The 19,295-nt window shown below is 42.6% G+C and overlaps 2 protein-coding genes across 9 annotated transcripts in view; one reads left to right on the plus strand and one right to left on the minus strand.

Annotated features, from left to right (window-relative positions):
• Nucleotides 1-12,184, plus strand: part of STOM (stomatin) — a 32,206-nt gene extending 20,022 nt beyond the window's left edge. For both annotated transcript variants that reach the window (XM_033237588.1, XM_033237587.1), the window contains 3 exons: nucleotides 1,054-1,257; nucleotides 2,226-2,360; nucleotides 9,855-12,184. In XM_033237588.1, the coding sequence (XP_033093479.1) occupies nucleotides 1,054-1,257; nucleotides 2,226-2,360; nucleotides 9,855-10,061 (546 nt within the window). In that variant the 3' untranslated portion in view covers nucleotides 10,062-12,184. The remainder of the gene's footprint in view (nucleotides 1-1,053; nucleotides 1,258-2,225; nucleotides 2,361-9,854) is intronic.
• A 6,140-nt stretch (nucleotides 12,185-18,324) lies between these two features.
• Nucleotides 18,325-19,295, minus strand: part of GSN (gelsolin) — a 65,553-nt gene continuing 64,582 nt past the window's right edge. For all 7 annotated transcript variants that reach the window (XM_033237593.1, XM_033237592.1, XM_033237590.1 and 4 more), the window contains one exon: nucleotides 18,325-18,728. In XM_033237593.1, the coding sequence (XP_033093484.1) occupies nucleotides 18,559-18,728 (170 nt within the window). In that variant the 3' untranslated portion in view covers nucleotides 18,325-18,558. The remainder of the gene's footprint in view (nucleotides 18,729-19,295) is intronic.

Consider the following 19,295-nt stretch of genomic DNA (forward strand, 5'->3'; position numbering starts at 1 on the left):
GTGCAAGGGAAGAGTGCTTAACTCTGCCAAGTAAGTCAAGAAAGTTTCACAGAGAGAAGGACATTTAAATGATCAGTAGAAAGGTGCCAGCCTGATGTTGTCAGTGAGAGAGGCTGGAATTCCCAGGCTGGAGCACTCTTCCTGCCTCAGCCTCCTGAGTAGCTGGAGCTACAGGTGTATGCCATCATGCCCAGCTGGCTTACTTATTGTCTAAATTAACTTATTACAGTTAATCAAGTCAAGGTTTTATTCGGTAAAGTTACCACCGTTATCCAAGATGAAATAATATGACAGCTTTTATGTACCAGGAACTTTTCTGAGCACTTGAATGTATTTAGCGCACTAATTCTAGCAACAATGCAAAGTAGGTACTATAATTAATCTCTACTTTACAAATAAGATAACTGAGTCCCAGTAAGTTTAAGTGATTGATGTAACTGTTTTCCTGGAGCCTCTCACTCAGATAACTTTTTAGCTTAAAACAAAATTATATCATGTTTAGCATTTTTATGTAGCATGCTGTAAAATATGTTTTTGTGCTGACCTTGCCCTTTAAAAACATTCCTCTTGCACTTTTTGTTCCAGTAATATGTTGCAACTTGTAGTTTATCAAACCTTGACTCTCTAGTGCCTCTCTCTTGAATGTTCTTCCACTCCACCCAACACCCTCAGAAAAATTGTATTCCTTTCTTCAAGTTTCAATTCAGTATCACCCCTGCCACGCACAGCTGCCCCTAAAAGCTTCCTTTGATTCCCTAACCTCCTTTAAAGTAGGAACCAAGTTTTTTCCTACCTTAATCCCTGGTACCTAGGACAGTGCCTGCTGTTGAGTGATATCTCAATATTATTTGTATGATTGAATGAATTAATGGACTTGAATAAATACATTTATTTTATTAAATTTTAAAAGATATAATTAACTTTATGATGTCTTACTAAAGAAAATCGGCTAGTATTATAAGATATTCTGTAGAATAACATTCCTTACAGTTATGTTAAAAAAAAAAACAACAAACCATTGACAGATATAAAATTGCTTCCTTCATCTTGCAGATCCTCACTAAGGATTCAGTGACAATTAGCGTGGATGGTGTGGTCTATTACCGTGTTCAGAATGCAACCCTGGCTGTGGCAAATATCACCAATGCTGACTCAGCCACCCGTCTTTTGGCACAAACTACTCTGAGGAATGTTCTGGGCACCAAGAACCTTTCTCAGATCCTCTCTGACAGAGAAGAAATCGCACACAACATGCAGGTGGGGAGTGCGTCGATGCTGTTACCTCCCAAAAGTTGAAAAATGAAGCAAAGGGTCAATGGTTGTTTGAGAACCTTTTATTAATTCAAGTTGTGGGGGTCTGTGGCCTTTTATTTTCCTTCATCGTAAAATTTTTTAAATTTGGTGGGAGGGGAGATTTTTCACATTAGCGGTTCATGAGTTAATAACACTCATGTGTACATTTAAAAAAAATTTTCTTCAGTGTGTATTTTTTTCCAGAATCAATAATAACCTTTTTGTTTAGAACAGAAGCTATTCTACAAGATAGTGTAGGTATTCCTAAAGCTTTATTCTGTGTGTGAGTCCCATGAATGATAACCGTTGTGCTTTCCAGTCTTTCTTGAGTTACAGATATTCAGTTAAGCATAGCTTGTTCAGAAAAGATAGAGTGCTGTAAGTCTGGATTCTTGTTATTTGTATATGCTTCGTTGTGGGTAAAATCTATGATTGTATTTGATATCCACAACAACCTATGAAATAGATGTGTGGTTTCATTCGCGTGACATTCTAAAGGAAGGAAGTTGAAGCACAAAGGAGTAATATGGCTTACACAGAGTCACATTAGCTCAGGAGTTGGCAAACTGTAGCCTACAGGCTGTAGTTTTTGTAAGTAAAGTTTGACTGGAGTATAGCCACAGCCATTTATTTATATATTATCCGTGGCTGCTTTTGACTACAACAGCTGGGTTAAATAGTTGAGACAGAGACTACAAATAAACAATCACTATATGGCCCTTTTAGAAGAAGCTTGCTAACCCTTGCATTAGCTTGCAAGCAACACAATCAGGATCAGTGAGCTAGCCCCTGCATCACCATTCTTTCCACCGTGGAGTAACTGTCTCTCCACTACTCTCCCCAGCACCTTAACTCTTCCAAATCCCAGTGAATACACCCTCTGTCGGCATCTGGGCTGAGCAGATTTAGCTTGTCTTCTCTCTTCTTAACAGTCTACTCTGGATGATGCCACTGATGCCTGGGGAATAAAGGTGGAGCGTGTGGAAATCAAGGATGTGAAACTACCTGTGCAGCTCCAGAGAGCCATGGCTGCAGAAGCAGAAGCATCCCGTGAGGCCCGCGCCAAGGTAACATTTTCTTAAAACTTGTGTGTCTTACTGAGTTTTCTCTTTTATTAATAATTATAACAAAGTGAAACGTGCTTGCTGTGAAAGATTGAAATAATCTTGAAGTGGTAAAGTTAGTAGAAGTGAAAGCCCTCCCCGTAACTTCAAATCATATTCCCTCAGAGGTCACCACTCTTTTTTTTTTTTTTTTTTTGAGATGGAGTGTCGCTCTGTGGCCCAGGCTGGAGTGCAGTGGCCAGATCTCAGCTCACTGCGACCTCCGCCTCCCGGGTTCATGCCATTCTCCTGCCTCAGCCTCCCAAGTAGCTGGGACTACAGGCGCCTGCCACCTCGCCCGGCTAGTTTTTTGTATTTTTTAGTAGAGACAGGGTTTCACCGTGTTAGCCAGGATGGTCTCGATCTCCTGACCTCATGATCCACCTGTTTCAGCCTCCCAAAGTGCTGGGATTCCAGGCTTGAGCCACTGCGCCCGGCCCCCCAACTCTTAACAGTTGAGTGTATTTGGATTTTATTTGACCAGGGTTTTGGATTACTGGCTTGTTTGTTTTACAAAAGTAGGGTTATACTGCACATGTTGTTCTGTGCTCTGCTTTTTTCATTTAATATCAATATCTGTGGGCATATCAGTACATATAGACTTACCTCATTCTTTTATGACTGTATGTACCATACTTTATTCTCCCAATTCATTATTAAGGACAAATTAACAATTCCAGCTTCGCAGCAAGTGGGTCATCATTCCATCCATACCACCCATCTCTTACTTATTTTTGGCTTCTTTTTTGTTCTTTTTCTTTTCTCTGGATCTTTTTCCCTTTTACTGTTTCCTATTCCTCATTCTCTCTTTTCCTCTTGTTTACATTCTCTTACTTTGACATCTGCCTTTTTTCTTCCTTCTTTTCATCATCATCTGCCAATATCTTAGCCCTGCATGGGTGGCATGGCCCCTCTGGGAGGCACTGAGGAAATATTTGTTAACCTAACCTAGAAAAGAGTATCTTTAAAGATGATAATGTGTAAAAGTTCAGGGATATCTCACCAAACCCAAGGGTAGGAAGTAGGGGCAAGTCTCACCAAAAGAACCAGAAGGCAGTTCAGGGAAAAAGTCATTCCCTTTCCTCTGCTACATGTCACTGTAGATAGCTTGTGGTGGAGAAAGTCTAGCTCCCAGGTTTACATGTCTGCCAGGTGAATGCTAAAGAACACAGACTAGCCCTAATTCCACATTCACAGAAGAGAGAATCTTTTTGGTCCAACTTTGGTCAAAGTGCAAAGACAGCATAATAATATGGTTCCACAGCCCTGTGCCTGTGAATGGGTTGAAGAAGAGAAGCAGTTTTCATAGGAGGAGTTGCTGTGGACTTGACAAATCTCCCAAGATACAAGGAGCAAACCAATTTGTTATTGTTAGAAAATAGTAGTAGCTGGTGGTAACTGGCTGACCACAGAACCCTGTTCTTTTCTTAGGATGCCCTTTAAGCCACAAACTGGTCACTATAATTTCTTAGCCAGCATCAAATAGGATAGTAGCTCATTTGACGTGTGACTTCAGAATTTTCTATTAACCAGAATGTTTAGGTTTGCCTAATGTGATCATTGTTGCTTTGTGATGATAACCTGATAGCACTGCAGAACCCTCAAGTGCCTTCTTTCAAAGCCATTACATTTGGAAGATTAAATTATGTTTATGATGTTATTAAATGTGCCCTATCATCTAATTGTTTTGAAAATTAGGAATTGCTTTTAACTAGAATGTGTTATTAGCCAAAAGCCTCATTTCCAAACCAGATTGAATAGTAGAATGTGCCATACATATACTATATAGAATGTCACAGCCCAAAGGATCCTCAGAGATTATCTTCCATAGGTGGCAAATACCTAGCCCAGATGCTACCACTCCATCCTGCTATTCCTACGCTAGTAATTAACCACAGCACTGTTTTCCACTGAGCTTAGACTTGGCCTCAGAACCCTTCTACAGCACTCCAGGTAACAACCCTCAACTGCTTAGAGTTAGCTCTAAAAAACAAAACTTGAGGCCGAGCTCGCATCTATAATCCCAGCACTTTGGGAGGCTGAGGTGGGTAGATCACCTGAGGTGAGGAGTTCGAGACCAGCCTGGCCAACGTGGTGAAACCCCGTCTTTACTAAAAATACAAAAAGTAGCCCGGCGTGGTGGCAGGCACCTGTAATCCCAGCTACTTGGGAGGCTGAGACAGGAGAATTGCTTGAACCCTGGGGGTGGAGGTTGCAGTGAGCTGAGATTGTGCCACTGCACTTTAGCCTGGGTGATAGAGCAAGACTCCTCAAAAAAATTAAATTAAATTAAAAATTAAATAATAAAAACGTTAAAAAAAATGAAACTTGTTTGCCATTCCACTATTCAAAGGAAAAATTGAAGCCCAGAAAAGTTAAGTGACATCTGCAAGGTCACACAGTTGATTAGTGGCAGTGGAAATTAGAATTCCCCTCTGCTCCTCACTGCCTCCTTTAGGACTGACTTCCCAGGATGGGCTATGAGCCTTTTCCATAGCATTCTTAAGAGTTTGGAAAGAAAGTTTCTATCTTCCCTTTATAACAGTAAGAAAAGAGAGAAGAAACCACTTAGAATTGTGAATTGCCATACTCCCATTTGGACGGGGTTATAGGGTTAGTCTAGAAGCAGGCTCATGAACCCGGGCAGCAACTGCCTTGGAGTTCACACATAGAATCACAGTGAGCCTAGCCCTTCTGTAAAACACAGTAATCCTGCAACAACCATAGGCTTATTGTCTTGAAATTCTCATGGAAAATAGGGGGGTCACAGTTTCTTCAACAAATAAATTGCACAGGAAAGATGAGATAGAGTGGAAGAAACTAAAGATTAAGAGACTTTACAGAAAAATTCCTTAGGTTCATTAGCCATCTGGGAAATGCAAATTCACATTATAAGCAGATGTCACACTAGACAGCTATCAGAATGGCCTGAAAAGAACGGAAAAGAACCCAGTGTGGGTGAGAGAGGAACTTGAACTCTCATATTCCGCTGGTGGCAGTGTAACTTAATACAACCACTTTGGAAAACAGTCTGGCAACGTCTATTCAAACTGAACATTTGTATACCCTATGAGCCAGCAGCTCCAACTCCTAACTATGAATCTAACAGAAATGCACTCATATGTTTACTAAGGCATGTACTAGAATGTTCACAGCAGCACATTGAGCCAAACTATAGAATACCCAAATGTCCATTCCTAGCTGAATGGAGGAAGTCTGGTTTATTCACACGTAGGCATACTACATAGCAAAGAGAATGAATGTAAGTGCTCACACATATAATTTGAGTGAAAGAAAGCAGTCACAGAAGAGGACAGATTCTCCCATGTGTTTCTCTGTATGTTAGGTTTGGTTTTTAAAGTGTTTAGAACAGCTTTTAGTGGCTTGAAATGTAATCTCTTTTGTGTTTGCATCATCTTTTGTTTCCTTTTCATAACTCTCAGAAAAACACCTGGCACATGCTTTTGGGCTCATGTTTCTGGGTGTAGAAGTCTATCAATTGAGAGGGTGGAGTGCAGACATACAGATCACCTTTCTCTGCCCTTTCCTCTGCCCAGACCACCTGGTCTACAGAAGGGACAGGTAGCACCAATTTCACATACATGAAAATGCCAGACTTTAAAATGATATTCTGTAAATATAAAATGTTGATTGCTATGAGATTACTACACATTCGACAAAAGCTGTGCACACCCACAAATAGCTTGCTTTGCTCTCTAAGATCCTACCAACAGAGTGTACTTGGCCTGTATTTAGACAAAGCCGGTGGTGTTGTTTACATCTTTGGAGCTTGCTCAGTGTGGCTTCTCTCTGAACAAAATGTGTGCCCAGCCCATTGGGTCTGGCTTCTCAGCCAAGCACTTGTGTATTGATTGGTGGTGGGAAATGAGGTGTCTTTTCAGCTGGTCCATGTCCAAAGAAAAAAGTGCCTAATTGGACATCTGAGATGATATGGAAAAAATCAGAGCCTACTGCTGTCATAGCAGGGGATTGCTGATATATCTCTCTAGTGCCTACCTTGGAATACAGTTCTGTGGTTTTCTTTGAGCAGAGCTGACCCTTGTTCCTGCAGGATGTGATATGTGGCTGTGATAAATTAGGTTTTTACCCTATAAACTAGATGCTTTCTCTCAGTGAGTACCGTATTCTGTATCCTATCTCCATTAATGGCACTAACCTATGCAACCCAAACCTAGAAACCTGGGTCTCAGCCTCTGTCCCCCTTTCCTCCTCCTACCTAGTTTCCATATTCCATTGATTCGCCCTCCTTCGGGGAGGCAGAATAGCTCCCCAAACCATTTCATTCTCTGTCCCTACCACCTGTGAATCATACCACCCACTCTAAAGCAGTTCCACTAGCAGCTTTCACTGCCTTCTCTTCTAACCTCAGACATCCATCAGAGAGTTTTTTCAAACTAGACCTGATGGAGGTTACTTATCTGCTTAAAATCATTTTGCAGTTTCCCATTGCCTACAGAATGAAGACCAAACACCCTGGCCCGTCACTGCTCTTCAGAACCCGGCCCCATTCATCCCTCACCTTTCCCCTCTTCCTACCATAATATTCAGCCATTGACAGTTTTCTGGAATATACCATTTTTATACTTCATTACCATTTCATGTGTTCTGCCTAAAATATTCTTCCTCATCTTTTTCTAAACAGCAAACATTTTATCATTTAATATTCAACTTCTATAACCTCACCACGTCACCCTCTGGAAAAGTTTCTTTCTTCTGTGTGCTAGCACTGTGCCTTGTACATATATCTGTCAGCATTTATCACACCAGAATGAAATGATCTACTTCCATGTCTGCCTTCCCTACCTGACCAGGAGCTGAAGAAGGCTAGGGATTCCACTCTGTCCCCAGCTTCTCCTACACAGGGCTTAAGGCCCCCAAATTTTGCTATGTAAGTGAATGAAATTTCACTGGGCATAAGACCATTGCCTCCAATTCTGATATTCATGGAGTATTATGGACCACTAATTTTTCAAGATTCAAGTGAGGATAATAACCTGGAGAAACTGTACTTTAAATCTTGATAATTATGGTATCTTAATACCTTTCCTTCTCCTAGGATTATGAATTAAAGAACTACCTTGAATCTTTTGTGCTTTAAACATAGTTGGACACGAAAATCAGGTCTTGCCAGAGGAATGCTCTGTAATAACCCCCTTTATTCATTTAACACTTTATATACTTTCTCTGTCTTCCTCACAAGTGGTCCTCTGAAGTACATGTTAGTCTGCTTTAAGAATGAGAAACTGAGGTTCAGGATGTTCAGTAACCTCTCTGAGGACATTCGGCTGGTAAATGTTAGATTTGGGATTTGAACTCAAGTCCATTTGATTCCAGAGCTCCTGTTCTCTCCACTGCTCGAGTGATCTTCAAACTTTTTTGCCTGTGAAACCCCTTACAGAATTTAGAAAAGCTATAAAGCCCATCAAACATTTTAAATTGGCATGTAAAAATTTTCATCTTGAATTTATGTACTTGCCAAGAATATAATTCATGGCATGTTGTAAATATTGACATTTTAAAATAAAACTGTTAACATCATTCTTTTAAATGTACCCAATGAGAAATAATAATGATGTAGTTATCCATTAAAAATATGTAAGTAGGCCAGGCGCGGTGGCTCAAGCCTGTAATCCCAGCACTTTGGGAGGCCGAGACGGGCGGATCACAAGGTCAGGAGATCGAGACCATCCTGGCTAACACTGTGAAACCCCGTCTCTACTAAAAAATACAAAAACTAGCCGGGCGAGGTGGCGGGCGCCTGTAGTCCCAGCCACTCGGGAGGCTGAGGCAGGAGAATGGCGTAAACCCGGGAGGCGGAGCTTGCAGTGAGCTGAGATCCGGCCACTGCACTCCAGCCCGAGCAACAGAGTGAGACTCCGTCTCAAAAAAAAAAAAAAAAAAAAAAAAAAAATGTAAGTAAACTCTTAACGGTCAGGAGCTTTTTATTTTTATTTTTTTTCTTCTTCTTCTTAAACCTAAGTTTTTTATTGCACCTTCACTTCCCCCAGATTCTTTTCCTAATGTATATTTTGTCATGAATTATTTTATTAACCTACTGCAACACATTTAGAATTAGAATTAGTTTTTTAAAATTTCCTGTAACTAAAAACAAGGTTCTACAAACATTTCAGAATTTCTCCTAAATAAGAAGTCAATTTTTTTTTTGAGACAGAGTCTCATTCTGTCACCCAAGCTGGAGTGCAGTGGCATGATCTTGGCTCACTGCAACCTCCCGGGTTCAAGCAACTCTCCTGTCTCAGCCTCCCAGGTAGCTGGATTTACAGGTGTTTGCCACAATGCCTGGCTAATTTTTGTACTTTTAGTGGAGATGGGGTTTTGCCATGTTGGCCAGGCTAGTCTCGAACTCCTGACCTCAAGTGATCTGCCCACCTTGGCCTCCCAAAGTTTTGGGATTACAAGTGTGAGCCACTGCACCCAGTACAAGAAGTCGATGTTTACTAGAAATGCTTGTCTTCATAAGATGAATGAGAATTAAATCGTGCATGTATAGATGGCTGTTGTTTAATGCTAGAATGAGACAGGATTCAGCATCGGTTTTATTCCTATTTTTCATTTTTATAGCTATAAGGACTTTGAAACCTTATTTACATAAATAAGTAGATGGAAATGGAAATTTTGTTTAAAGTATCATACAGTTCTTAGCACTCCCTTTGAATTTATGTGCTAATAAAATCATATCACAGTCTTTCATCAAAAAATATTTATAACGACCTGTCGGTTTTCAGTTTAGTAAGGTACTCATCAGAGAACTGGAAATCCTCCTGACTTGCAAAAGGATTTGCATGCAGTCATTAAAGTTACTTGCTTTCTCAATCCTGCTCAGTATTTGGAATTATCCCTTTGTTTGTTACCCTGGAAAATGGGAGAAAGGCTGTAGTAAAAGGGAATGGCTTGGCTGGGCGTGGTGGCTCATGCTTGTAATCCTAGCACTTTGGGAGTCCGAGGCAGGCGGATCACCAGGTCAGGAGATCGAGACCATCCTGACCAACACGATGAAATCCCATCTCTACTAAAAATACAAAAAATTAGCCGGGCGAGGTGGCAGGCACCCGTAGTCCCAGCTACTTGGGAGGCTGAGGCAGGAGAATGGTGTGAACCCGGCAATCGGAGCTTGCAGTGAGCCAAGATTTTGCCACTGCACTCCAGCCTGGGCGACAGAGTGAGACTCCGTCTCAAAGAAAAAATAAAAATAAAAAAAGAGAATGTCTTGATCCAGGCACTACTCAGGCAAGTCAGTTTTAGAAAAAGAAGCGTATGAAAACTGAGTATATAGAAACTGATTTCCTTAAAACTCTTCTGGCATACACCCTGGAAAGTTTTGTGGACCGCCTGTGGTATACGTACCCCAGGTTAAAGAGTGCTGCGTGTCACCATGTGGTTTTCTCCAGTTCAACCTCTCCTTTCACCTGTCCATAGGTTATTGCAGCCGAAGGAGAAATGAATGCATCCAGGGCTCTGAAAGAAGCCTCCATGGTCATCACTGAATCTCCTGCAGCCCTTCAGCTCCGGTACCTGCAGACACTGACCACCATTGCTGCTGAGAAAAACTCAACAATTGTCTTCCCTCTGCCCATAGATATGCTGCAAGGAATCATAGGGGCAAAACACGGCCATCTAGGCTAGCATGGAAATGAGTGCTGCCCTTCCAAGGATGAAGTGGGGGACCAAATTAGCCTTTAACTCATACAAAGAGGGTAGGGCTTTTCCTTTTCCATATGTCAATTGTGGTGTTCCCAGAATGCATAGCAGTTATAAAAATAGGTGAAAGAATTGTTAGCTTGTAAATACTGAGAGATTGGTGATTATAGAAGGTAATCTGTTAGTCTTAAAATAGTTAAAAGTTTGTATGTTTAGATTATTATGTAGTAGGTTAGATCCCTCTTGTTTTGACTTCCACTGACTCATTCCGAACCCCCTAAGCACTCAGGCCAGAGGCAACCTGGGCTGTAACTGCCACCTGACACTGCTGACTGGATAAATGCTTTGCAGAAAGGGATGATCTTACACCAAAGTCAGCTTCTCTAGGTCAAATGTGCCTTACTCCGGAGAGTCTTTTTTTTTTTTTTTTTTTTTTGAGATGAAGTTTCACTCTTGTTGCCCAGGCTGGAGTGCAATAGCATGATCTCAGCTCACTGCAACCTCCACCTCCCAGGTTCAGGAGATTCTCCTGCCTCAGCCTCTCCAATAGCTGGGATTACAGGCTCATGCCACCATGCCCAGCTAATTTTTTTTTTTTTTTTTTTTTTTTTTTTAGTAGAGATGGGGTTTCACCATGTTGATCAGACTAGTCACAAACTCCTAACCTCGGGTGATCCACCCACCTCTGCCTCCCAAAGTGCTGGGATTACAGGCATGAGCTACCGCGCCCGGCGCAGAGTCTTAATTAAGAAAATTTCCCTGATGTTCATTTATTCTCTAAATCCAGACCATGTTTCAGAATAATCCTTATTTGAGAGTAGCCATTTCTTGCCTGTACTTGTCAGAACCAGCAATAGTCAAGACTAATGAAAAAGATTACTCTAACCCTTCAAAGACTTAAATTCACTACTATAGTGGTCATTTTAAAAATACATCCATGTTTTAACTTCTTTGAGCCTTCTTTGTGAGTAAATGATTCCTCTGTGTTCTGCCTTTCAAACTAGCTAAATATTTGTCACAAAAGTGCTTTTTTCTCACTGTTGCCTATTTTCATATATCAGGTTTTAAATAGTTTTAATTTTGTAATAAAATTTTCTCTACGTTCTATATGCAATTGTTATATATCCATTTGAATAGCTTAAGGACTAAAATACTTTTTTAAGAGATAACTTTAGGAAACCATTATATTTTACTATCTGCATGCTGTTAACTGTGGTACACTGTGAAATATCTTGATTACAAACCCATTCATTACATAGTATAAGGAATTCACAATGTATTGACTATATAATGTCTAATTATCTTGGGCAGATACTGTCAAACTTTACGATATCTATATAGACGTAGATCTTTTTAAACTTACCTAGTCATTCTTCTATCATGTATATTGATGCTGAAAGAGGAACTGGTCAGCTTCTCTGGACAGCAGTTTCTTAGTCTATAATATTAGGAGACATCTTCTGTTTTGCAAATGTCTGTGAATCTGAGCAACCTGGCATTCTATTTACTGGCAAGAAAGCTGGCAGGTGACATTTGTAACATTTCCTCTTTGAGACTCTGAGTTCACCTAGAGAAGTCTAAGAATAACAGCTTTCTTTCCCAGTGCAAGCCTTTATAGCTGTCCTTAGCTGAACCACTCTGGCCATCCAGCCAATGGATGTCCCTTCCCCTGTACCCCAATTTCAAGCTTATTTTAGGAAGCCTTGAACTACCATGTGTCCTGGCTCCTAGCTGAGTTTATTAGGGGTATGGAGCAGTGCAACGTAAACTCAAGTTGCACTTATATTTTGAATTTTAAAATGATGGGTTTATCCATTGTGTGAGGTGGCTTACCCTTGAGGACCAGGAGGCTCCATATCCTGGCTGAAAATCTTTTCTGCGACTTAAGAGTAACAGTGCTTTTGGATCCTTGAGTTCTCCTGTCTCCAGATAGCAAATGACCTTGACTTTTCTGCCTTGTGAATTCATAGTCCAATCGGTTGAAGTGAAATCACTTGGGAGGGACGCATAGAAGGAGCTCTAGGAACACAGTGCCAGTGCAGGAGTTTTTCCAGGTGGCCTCCCTTTCTAACAATGTACATAATAAAGTGTATGCACTTTCACTAATATTTTTGGGGTGAGAGTCTGTTTCGTTCTGCATTGAGTATATGTGGATTTCCATTTGCAGAAGTAGTACGTTAGATCTTCCGCTTTTGAGCTGGCTGGTTGGCTTCTTCATGTGCTTTGTGGGCCAGGGGAAGGGGACAGGCTGCTGTGGGCCATCTGCTGTCTCCCAGGTTTAGGCACCCTCTGGTGCACACATTTTCCCTGGGGAGTTAGAGATCCACACACACCCCCCACCACCACAAAGCTTTAACTGGCTTCATTTCCTTTGGTTTTCTGCACATGCTGATCAGATTCTTCCTTGAAACATTTTGTAGATGCGGACACTGAGGCTCAAAGGTTAAAAAAACCAAAGTCACATGGTTGGAAAGGAAGAGAGCTGGAATTCAAACCCAGATCTGTCTAATGCCAAAGATGTGTGAAGTGTATCAGTGTATCTTCGTGTGACATTGCCTGCCTCTAGTGCCCCCATCCACATACCACCACACCATTTTGTAGATAGATCACAACTTTTCCCAAGACTATCGAAGTTCGTTTACATTCACACCTAAGCAGGCCCTAAACTTAAAGTTTTGTTTTGGGCCATCTGATTCAGCCAGAGTTCATTATGAAAAGAGGAGAGTCGATTGGGCATTTGTTTGTTTGCTTGTTTGAGACGAAGTCTCGCTCTTGTCACCCAGGCTGAAGTGCAATGGCACGATCTCAGCTCACTGCAGCCTCCGTCTCCTGGGTTCAAGCGATTCTCCTGCCTCAGCCTCTGGAGTAGCTGGGATTACAGGCGCCTGTCACCATGTCTGGCTAATTTTTGTGTTTTTAGTAGAGACGGGGTTTCACCATGTTGGCCAGGCTGGTCTCGAACTCCTAACCTCAGGTGATCTGCCTGCCAAAGTGCTGGGATTACAGGCGTGAGCCACCGCGCCTGGCCCGATTGGGCATTTGTAACCACAAATGTCTTAACATACTGTTCTGAGCAGGAGGAAACCAGTGTTCCATAGACTTTCAGCTTATGTTGCCTTTTAAAATATATCATTTCTTGTGATACTCACAAACCTGGTCTCCCAGTTACTTGGCTAGTAAATGGTGAATCCAGTGCCCCTTCCCCTACTTTCAGCAGCAAACCCCTTTTTTCAAAGGTAACTGCATTGGTAAAAGGTTTAAGGTGTCTTTTGCCAGGATAAATTCTTGAGTTCACATTTATAACATTTACTGAATATAAAGTAACTCAATGAGAACAGTGAGGCTGTTTTGAAAAACAAAAATTCATATTAATTAGAGTTATGAAAGAGTTCCAATCTTATATTCAGTCTATGTTCGATTTCTCCGTTTTGCTTGTCTTTTTATTACCACTTTAAACGTGGAATTTGAATCTAATGTTTATAAAATCACAGAAGCACCTCATAGAATTCTACATATTTCCATTTGAAAATCACTGCTCTGGAGTGCTTTTCTTCCTATACCATCCACCTTATAATGTGACCTTACATAAGTCATATGCGTCTCAGCCTCATTTTCCTCACCTGTAAAACAAGGAGATTACAGTCCACCTGTTTGGGTCTCAGACCTTTTGAGAATGTGTTGGAAGCTGCAGAGCTTCGTCTGAAAACTGTACAATAGTGTGCACAACACAAATTTGGATCCTTTGGGGGTACACTGGTCCCACTCCCAAACCTATCCAAAGACTTAAGAAATCCTGGGCTAGATCATGTCTAAGATCCTAACTTCAAAGCTATGTGGTTACCTGAAGAGTTTTTACTTTATAGGAACCAAGAAGAAGGCAAAAGGAAGCACGGTTGAATGCCAGTGCTGTGCAAGACACTTCACACATCTTTTTTTCATGTCCATTTGTAATCGCATTTGGCTGTGTTGACCAGGCCACAGCAAAATCCCCGGGGATATCAGTGATGCTCTCTTCCTGTGATGTTGTTAACATCAGGTCTACAGCAGACCCAGGCTCAGATCAAGCTAGGATTTGCCTAAACCAGTCATGCTTGCTAATAGGATACAGCCCCTTTCGATCTACCCTGTAGCCAGAAGAGTTTAGTGAGAAAGGAAATTGAAGCTGCTGTTAAAACTGAGGTTTTACAATAAACTCTAGAAACAAAGTAATCATAATGTAGGCTGCAAATCTTCCCTAAAAGATTCCAGGGGAAAAATGACCAGAAATTGAGCACTCTGAAAATTACTGGATGCCACAGAACTGCAAGGAGTCATTACTTTTAATTTTCAGCATATGGCCCCCAAAAGTCTCCAACAAAATGATGGTCTACCCAGCATCCATTGATCTCCTCCGTCCTTCCTAGGAGCCATGACTTTGTTCAGATACCTCCCCCTGAGAGCTCTGACCTCAGGAGAATTCACCCCCAGCTGCTAGGATGAACGCAACTGGCCCAAGAATAATTCCATCCTTCTAGCCCATGATTCCATCAGGAGTGATTATGTGACACAATATGGGCTCTTGAGGCCTGAGGAAAGGTTTTCTGTGGACTTGGGAGCGGTTCCTCCTCCCTTTTCTGAAAACATTTCTAGAAACAGTCCTCTTTTCCTCTGGGCATGGCTGTTCATGGGTGTGGAGCAACCAGAACGCCTGCGGATATTTTACCGCAAGACTAGGGAGGGCCAAGCCAAGAGAAGGAGCAGGAAACTCAGGCCCACTGGGTTTAGTCAACCATGAAGGCCCTCTCAACTCTGAAGTGATTGTGTATGAGAGCACGCAAGTGTGCTTACAGCTTAATTTGGTTTGAGTTAGCTCTCCATTGCTTACAGCCAAAAACATCCTGTCTGATCCACAGTACATTGGGTCTTTGCCTTCGTGGATGAATACTAGGTTCTGCTGTGGCCTAGGTGCTTTCATTATTTTTAAGCATTTTGGAGCACTTACTATAGGCCAGACATTGTGCTAAGCATTACCTCTTAATCCTCATGAGAATTCTAAGTGGGGTGACACTATTCTTATTCCCATTTTTCAGCTAAGGAAACGGCAAAGAACTTAAGTAAGATCACACTGCTAATGAGTGGTAGAGCTACATTTGAACCCAGGTCTGACTCCAAAGGCCAGCTGTAATAGTATAATATAAGGCTGCTATGAACATGAGCATCTGTTTGATTCAAAGTGTTCTTGAGCCAGAGTCAAAGTCAGCCAGCAAAGGAATCGTGTGTCTCCTGTAAGCAGGTGTGCCATATATTATATATATAGCCACTGTATATATATATATATATATAGCCACTATATTATACCACCTCCAGCTCTAGGTATTAATACAACATTACCATCTTGCAGGTAGGTAACTTGAGGCTCCAAAAGTTTTTTTAAAGTGTTATATCTATAATGCCTTGCACAAAGTAAGTACAAAATAAATATCTGTTCAACTGAATTGCCCAAGATGGACACAGGATCCAAGCCTAGCATTATCCCTCTGGCATCTGCCTCATTATTTCACAATGATTTTTCCATCATAGGAGGTGATGACGTCTGCAACAGTTAGAAAGATAAACTATGTGATGGAAGTGATAGTGTTCCTGATGGGCTTTTTGGCCTTTGAGAGAAAAATAAGAAGTCAGCATCTCAGTGGCCCCAGGCTATTTTCTTTCTCAGAGCATTGCACAACACTCTTTTGAGGCCACAGCCATACCATTGAATGCCAGTATAAACTGAAATGAAGACTTAATGGGCAGGTCTACCTGAAATTTTAACTCCCACGAATTTCTAGGAAGTAAGCTAGCTCTGTCTACACAGGCCTCTACCTGCCTTTCATGAAAGCCCTGGAAGCTTTGGGTGGTAAATGCCACTTTTGTACCAGGACTTTGTCAAGTTGATTGCTGTGACCATGAAAGCAAACCTTTGGGGGTAGGCAAGGCGGGCATTATGGGATCAAGTCCAAACCCTTGGTATGGCATTCAAATCCCCAGCCCACCTCTCAGCTCAAAGGCCTGCCACTCCAGGCTGCTGTCTGTCCCTGAGCACACTGTTCCCCTCACAGCCCCCTGCCTGTACTTGCTGCACTCTCTGCCTGAAAATGACTTGATCTTCTCTGCATGTTTCACCCGGAAAATTTCTTCTCCACTACCCTCAACACTTCTGCGATGAATCAGAATCTCTGAAGGAACGGCCCTTGGGGAATCCATGCTTTTAAAAAGTTCCCTGGGCAATTTGGGTGACAGCCAGCTTTGGAAACAACAGTGTAAACACACACACACACACACAGACACACACACACACACAGCCTGCCCATCATTTAATCCCTCATGCTGGTTTCTGTTCTTTTACAGTCATATGCTTGGGAGCTTTCACATCATAACTCAATGGGGATGGAGTGGTGGTGGGAGGTGACACAGAACAAGAAGGGGGAAAACAAGGTGAGAAGAGACCAAAAGGACAGACAGGGAGGACTGGGGAATATCCTCCAGCAGGTTCCTTGGACTGCTTTAGAGTCTCCCAGGAGAAAAGATTATGAAACAACATAGAAATATCCAAGAGGGACTTGTGACATGCTGAGCATGAGTAGAGAGTCAGGACCCAGGGGACCAAGAAGGCACAGAAGAGTCCCTTTCCCATACCCTGAAGACCACAAACTTTGAGAGCATCCGGGGGCAGCTCTTGCGATGGCAGCTGCTGCAGTGATTTCTCCACATAGCTTTGGGGCAGCAGAATGAATCTGTGGGAACCAGAGGTAGCAAGGAAGTTCCAAGCAGCTGCTACAGGATGTGGCAGCTATGAGGATGCACCCTGCCCACTTTCCACTGCAAGGCATATACTTGATAAGAGCTCCGGCTGCTGGCTTTGAACTTCATTCCACATGTGTCCCAAGGCCAGGCCTCCCAGTGACCGAGTGCAGGGGGCAGATAAGGCACGCCTGCTTACAGGAGACACACGATTCCTTTGCTGGCTGACTTTGACTCTGGCTCAAGAACACTTTGAATCAAACAGATGCTCATGTTCATAGCAGCCTTATGCACGATAGCCAAAAGGCACAAATAACTGAAGAGTCCATTGATGGCTAAATAAACCAGATGTGGTATAGACATGCAGTAGAATATTACTCAGCCACAAAAAGGAGTGAAAATTTGATACATGCTACAACAGGGATAAGTCTTGAAAACATTCTGCTAAGTGAAACAAGCTACACACAGAGGACAAATGTTGTGTGATTCCACTTAAATGAGGTCCCTGGAATAGTCAAATTCTGAGACTGAAAGTAAAACACAGGTTACCAGGGGCTGGCGAATAGGGAAGAATGGGGAATTAGTATTTAACGGGCAGAGCATTTATACTGGGGATTATCAAAAAGGTTTAGGTACAGAGAGTGGTGATGGCTACACAACACTGTATATGCAATGTTACCGAAATACACACTTACAAATGGTTAAAATAAATACGCTGTTATGTACAGTTTGCCACAGTAAAAAACAATGAAAATGGGACTATACTATTAAATTGAAAAAGAACACTGAATTTGGCTTTGAGACTGCTGACAAGCTTTGCCAAATCTTCCTGGATTAAATAAATGACCACTAAGACAATTCTGTGCAACCTTCTCTCCCTTTTTTCTCCACCTAGGGTCAGACCTGCGTCTAGGGTCTGATGGCTCTCCCAGTCTTCCTTGGTTCCCCACCTATTTCCTTTCTTTTGAGACAGAATCTCGCTCTGTCGCCCAGGCTGGAGTGCAATGGCACGATCTCAGCTCACTGCAACGTCCGTCTCCTGGGTTCAAGAGATTCTGTCTCAGCCTCCTGAGGAGCCAGGATTACAGGCATGTGCCACCACACCTGGCTGATTTTTTATTTTTAGTAGAGACAGGCTTTCACCATGTTGGCCAGGCTGGTCTCGAACTCGTGACCTCCAGTGATCCGCCCGCCTCAGTCTCCCAAAGTGCCGGGATTACATGTGTGAGCCACCGCGCCTGGGCCCTCCCTATTTCCTTTCACATAGGTATCCCCCAGGACAATCTACACACCTCTCATCTCACTGTGGCATCGCCTCTCAGGGCACCAGGATTCACACACAGGGTGGACGCAGCTTTTCTGCTAGTTCACAGGCAAATGCTAGGCACCTCTCTGGGCATTCTCAGAATTACCAGGGACATAGACAGGGCAGACGCTCGCTCTCACTGTCAGATGGACACAAGGAAACAGTTGAGCCACACTGGAGTACACACTTCAAAATGTTTTTATTGAATTTAATTTCCCAAACACAGACGTTTTAGACAATTTTGCAAGGACCCTGAATTTTTGCAGGGCTATTTTTGGATACTGTAAAAAACAAAAAAACAAAAAAAACCATACACACACATAGGAGAGTTGCTCTGCTCGCTGTAAGGCCTCTTTGAGGGAAGGACAGTTCCAAAAGGCACTGACCGGTGACATGGGTGGGTCCTGCCCCTCCTCAGGCAGCCAGCTCAGCCATGGCCCTGTCCAAGGGGTCCACAGACCAGTAATCATCATCCCAGCCAAGGAACCAGCCCACGAAGGAGGGAGGCTCAAAGCCTTGCTTCACCACGGTGATGGGCGTCCGCCGATCCCGATTGGCTGGGTCCGTCTCGATGTACCGCTTAGCTGCAGACACACGTGCAAGAAAAGGAAACCCCAGGAATTCTTAGTGCCTCCCACACCAGGGAGAGGGTGACTCAGGACAGGAGTTGACAAAGAAGGTCAAAGGTCAAAAGACAGTAGGTCAAAGGTCAAAAGACAGGTGGTCTATGGTCCTACTGTCCCTACTGCCCACCGCCTGCCCTGGGCACCATCCTCCTTTAAAGGCATGATACCCACGTGGGTTCTCTACCACCCTGCTCAGGAACACAGGAAGGGACGGGGTTACGGCTTAACCTGCTTCATAAAGCTTATTACTTTCCCTTGTAGTCCCCTACTGGAAGATATGGGAACCAACTTTTGGGTTCCCAGCTCATAAATCAGATCTATTCAGCTACCCAGAATCTGCTTTGCAACATCTTTCTTTTTTTTTTTTCATTTTGAGACACCATCTTGTTCTGTCACCCAGCCTACAGTACAGTGATACAATCATGGCTCACAGCAGCCATGAACTCCTGGGTTCAAGCAATCCTCTGACCTCAACCTCCTGAGTAGCTGGGACCACGGCTACACACCAACACATCTGGCTAATTT

Source organism: Trachypithecus francoisi, unplaced genomic scaffold, assembly GCF_009764315.1.
Source record: "Trachypithecus francoisi isolate TF-2019V2 unplaced genomic scaffold, Tfra_2.0 Lachesis_group16, whole genome shotgun sequence".
Taxonomy (NCBI): Eukaryota; Metazoa; Chordata; class Mammalia; order Primates; family Cercopithecidae; genus Trachypithecus; species Trachypithecus francoisi.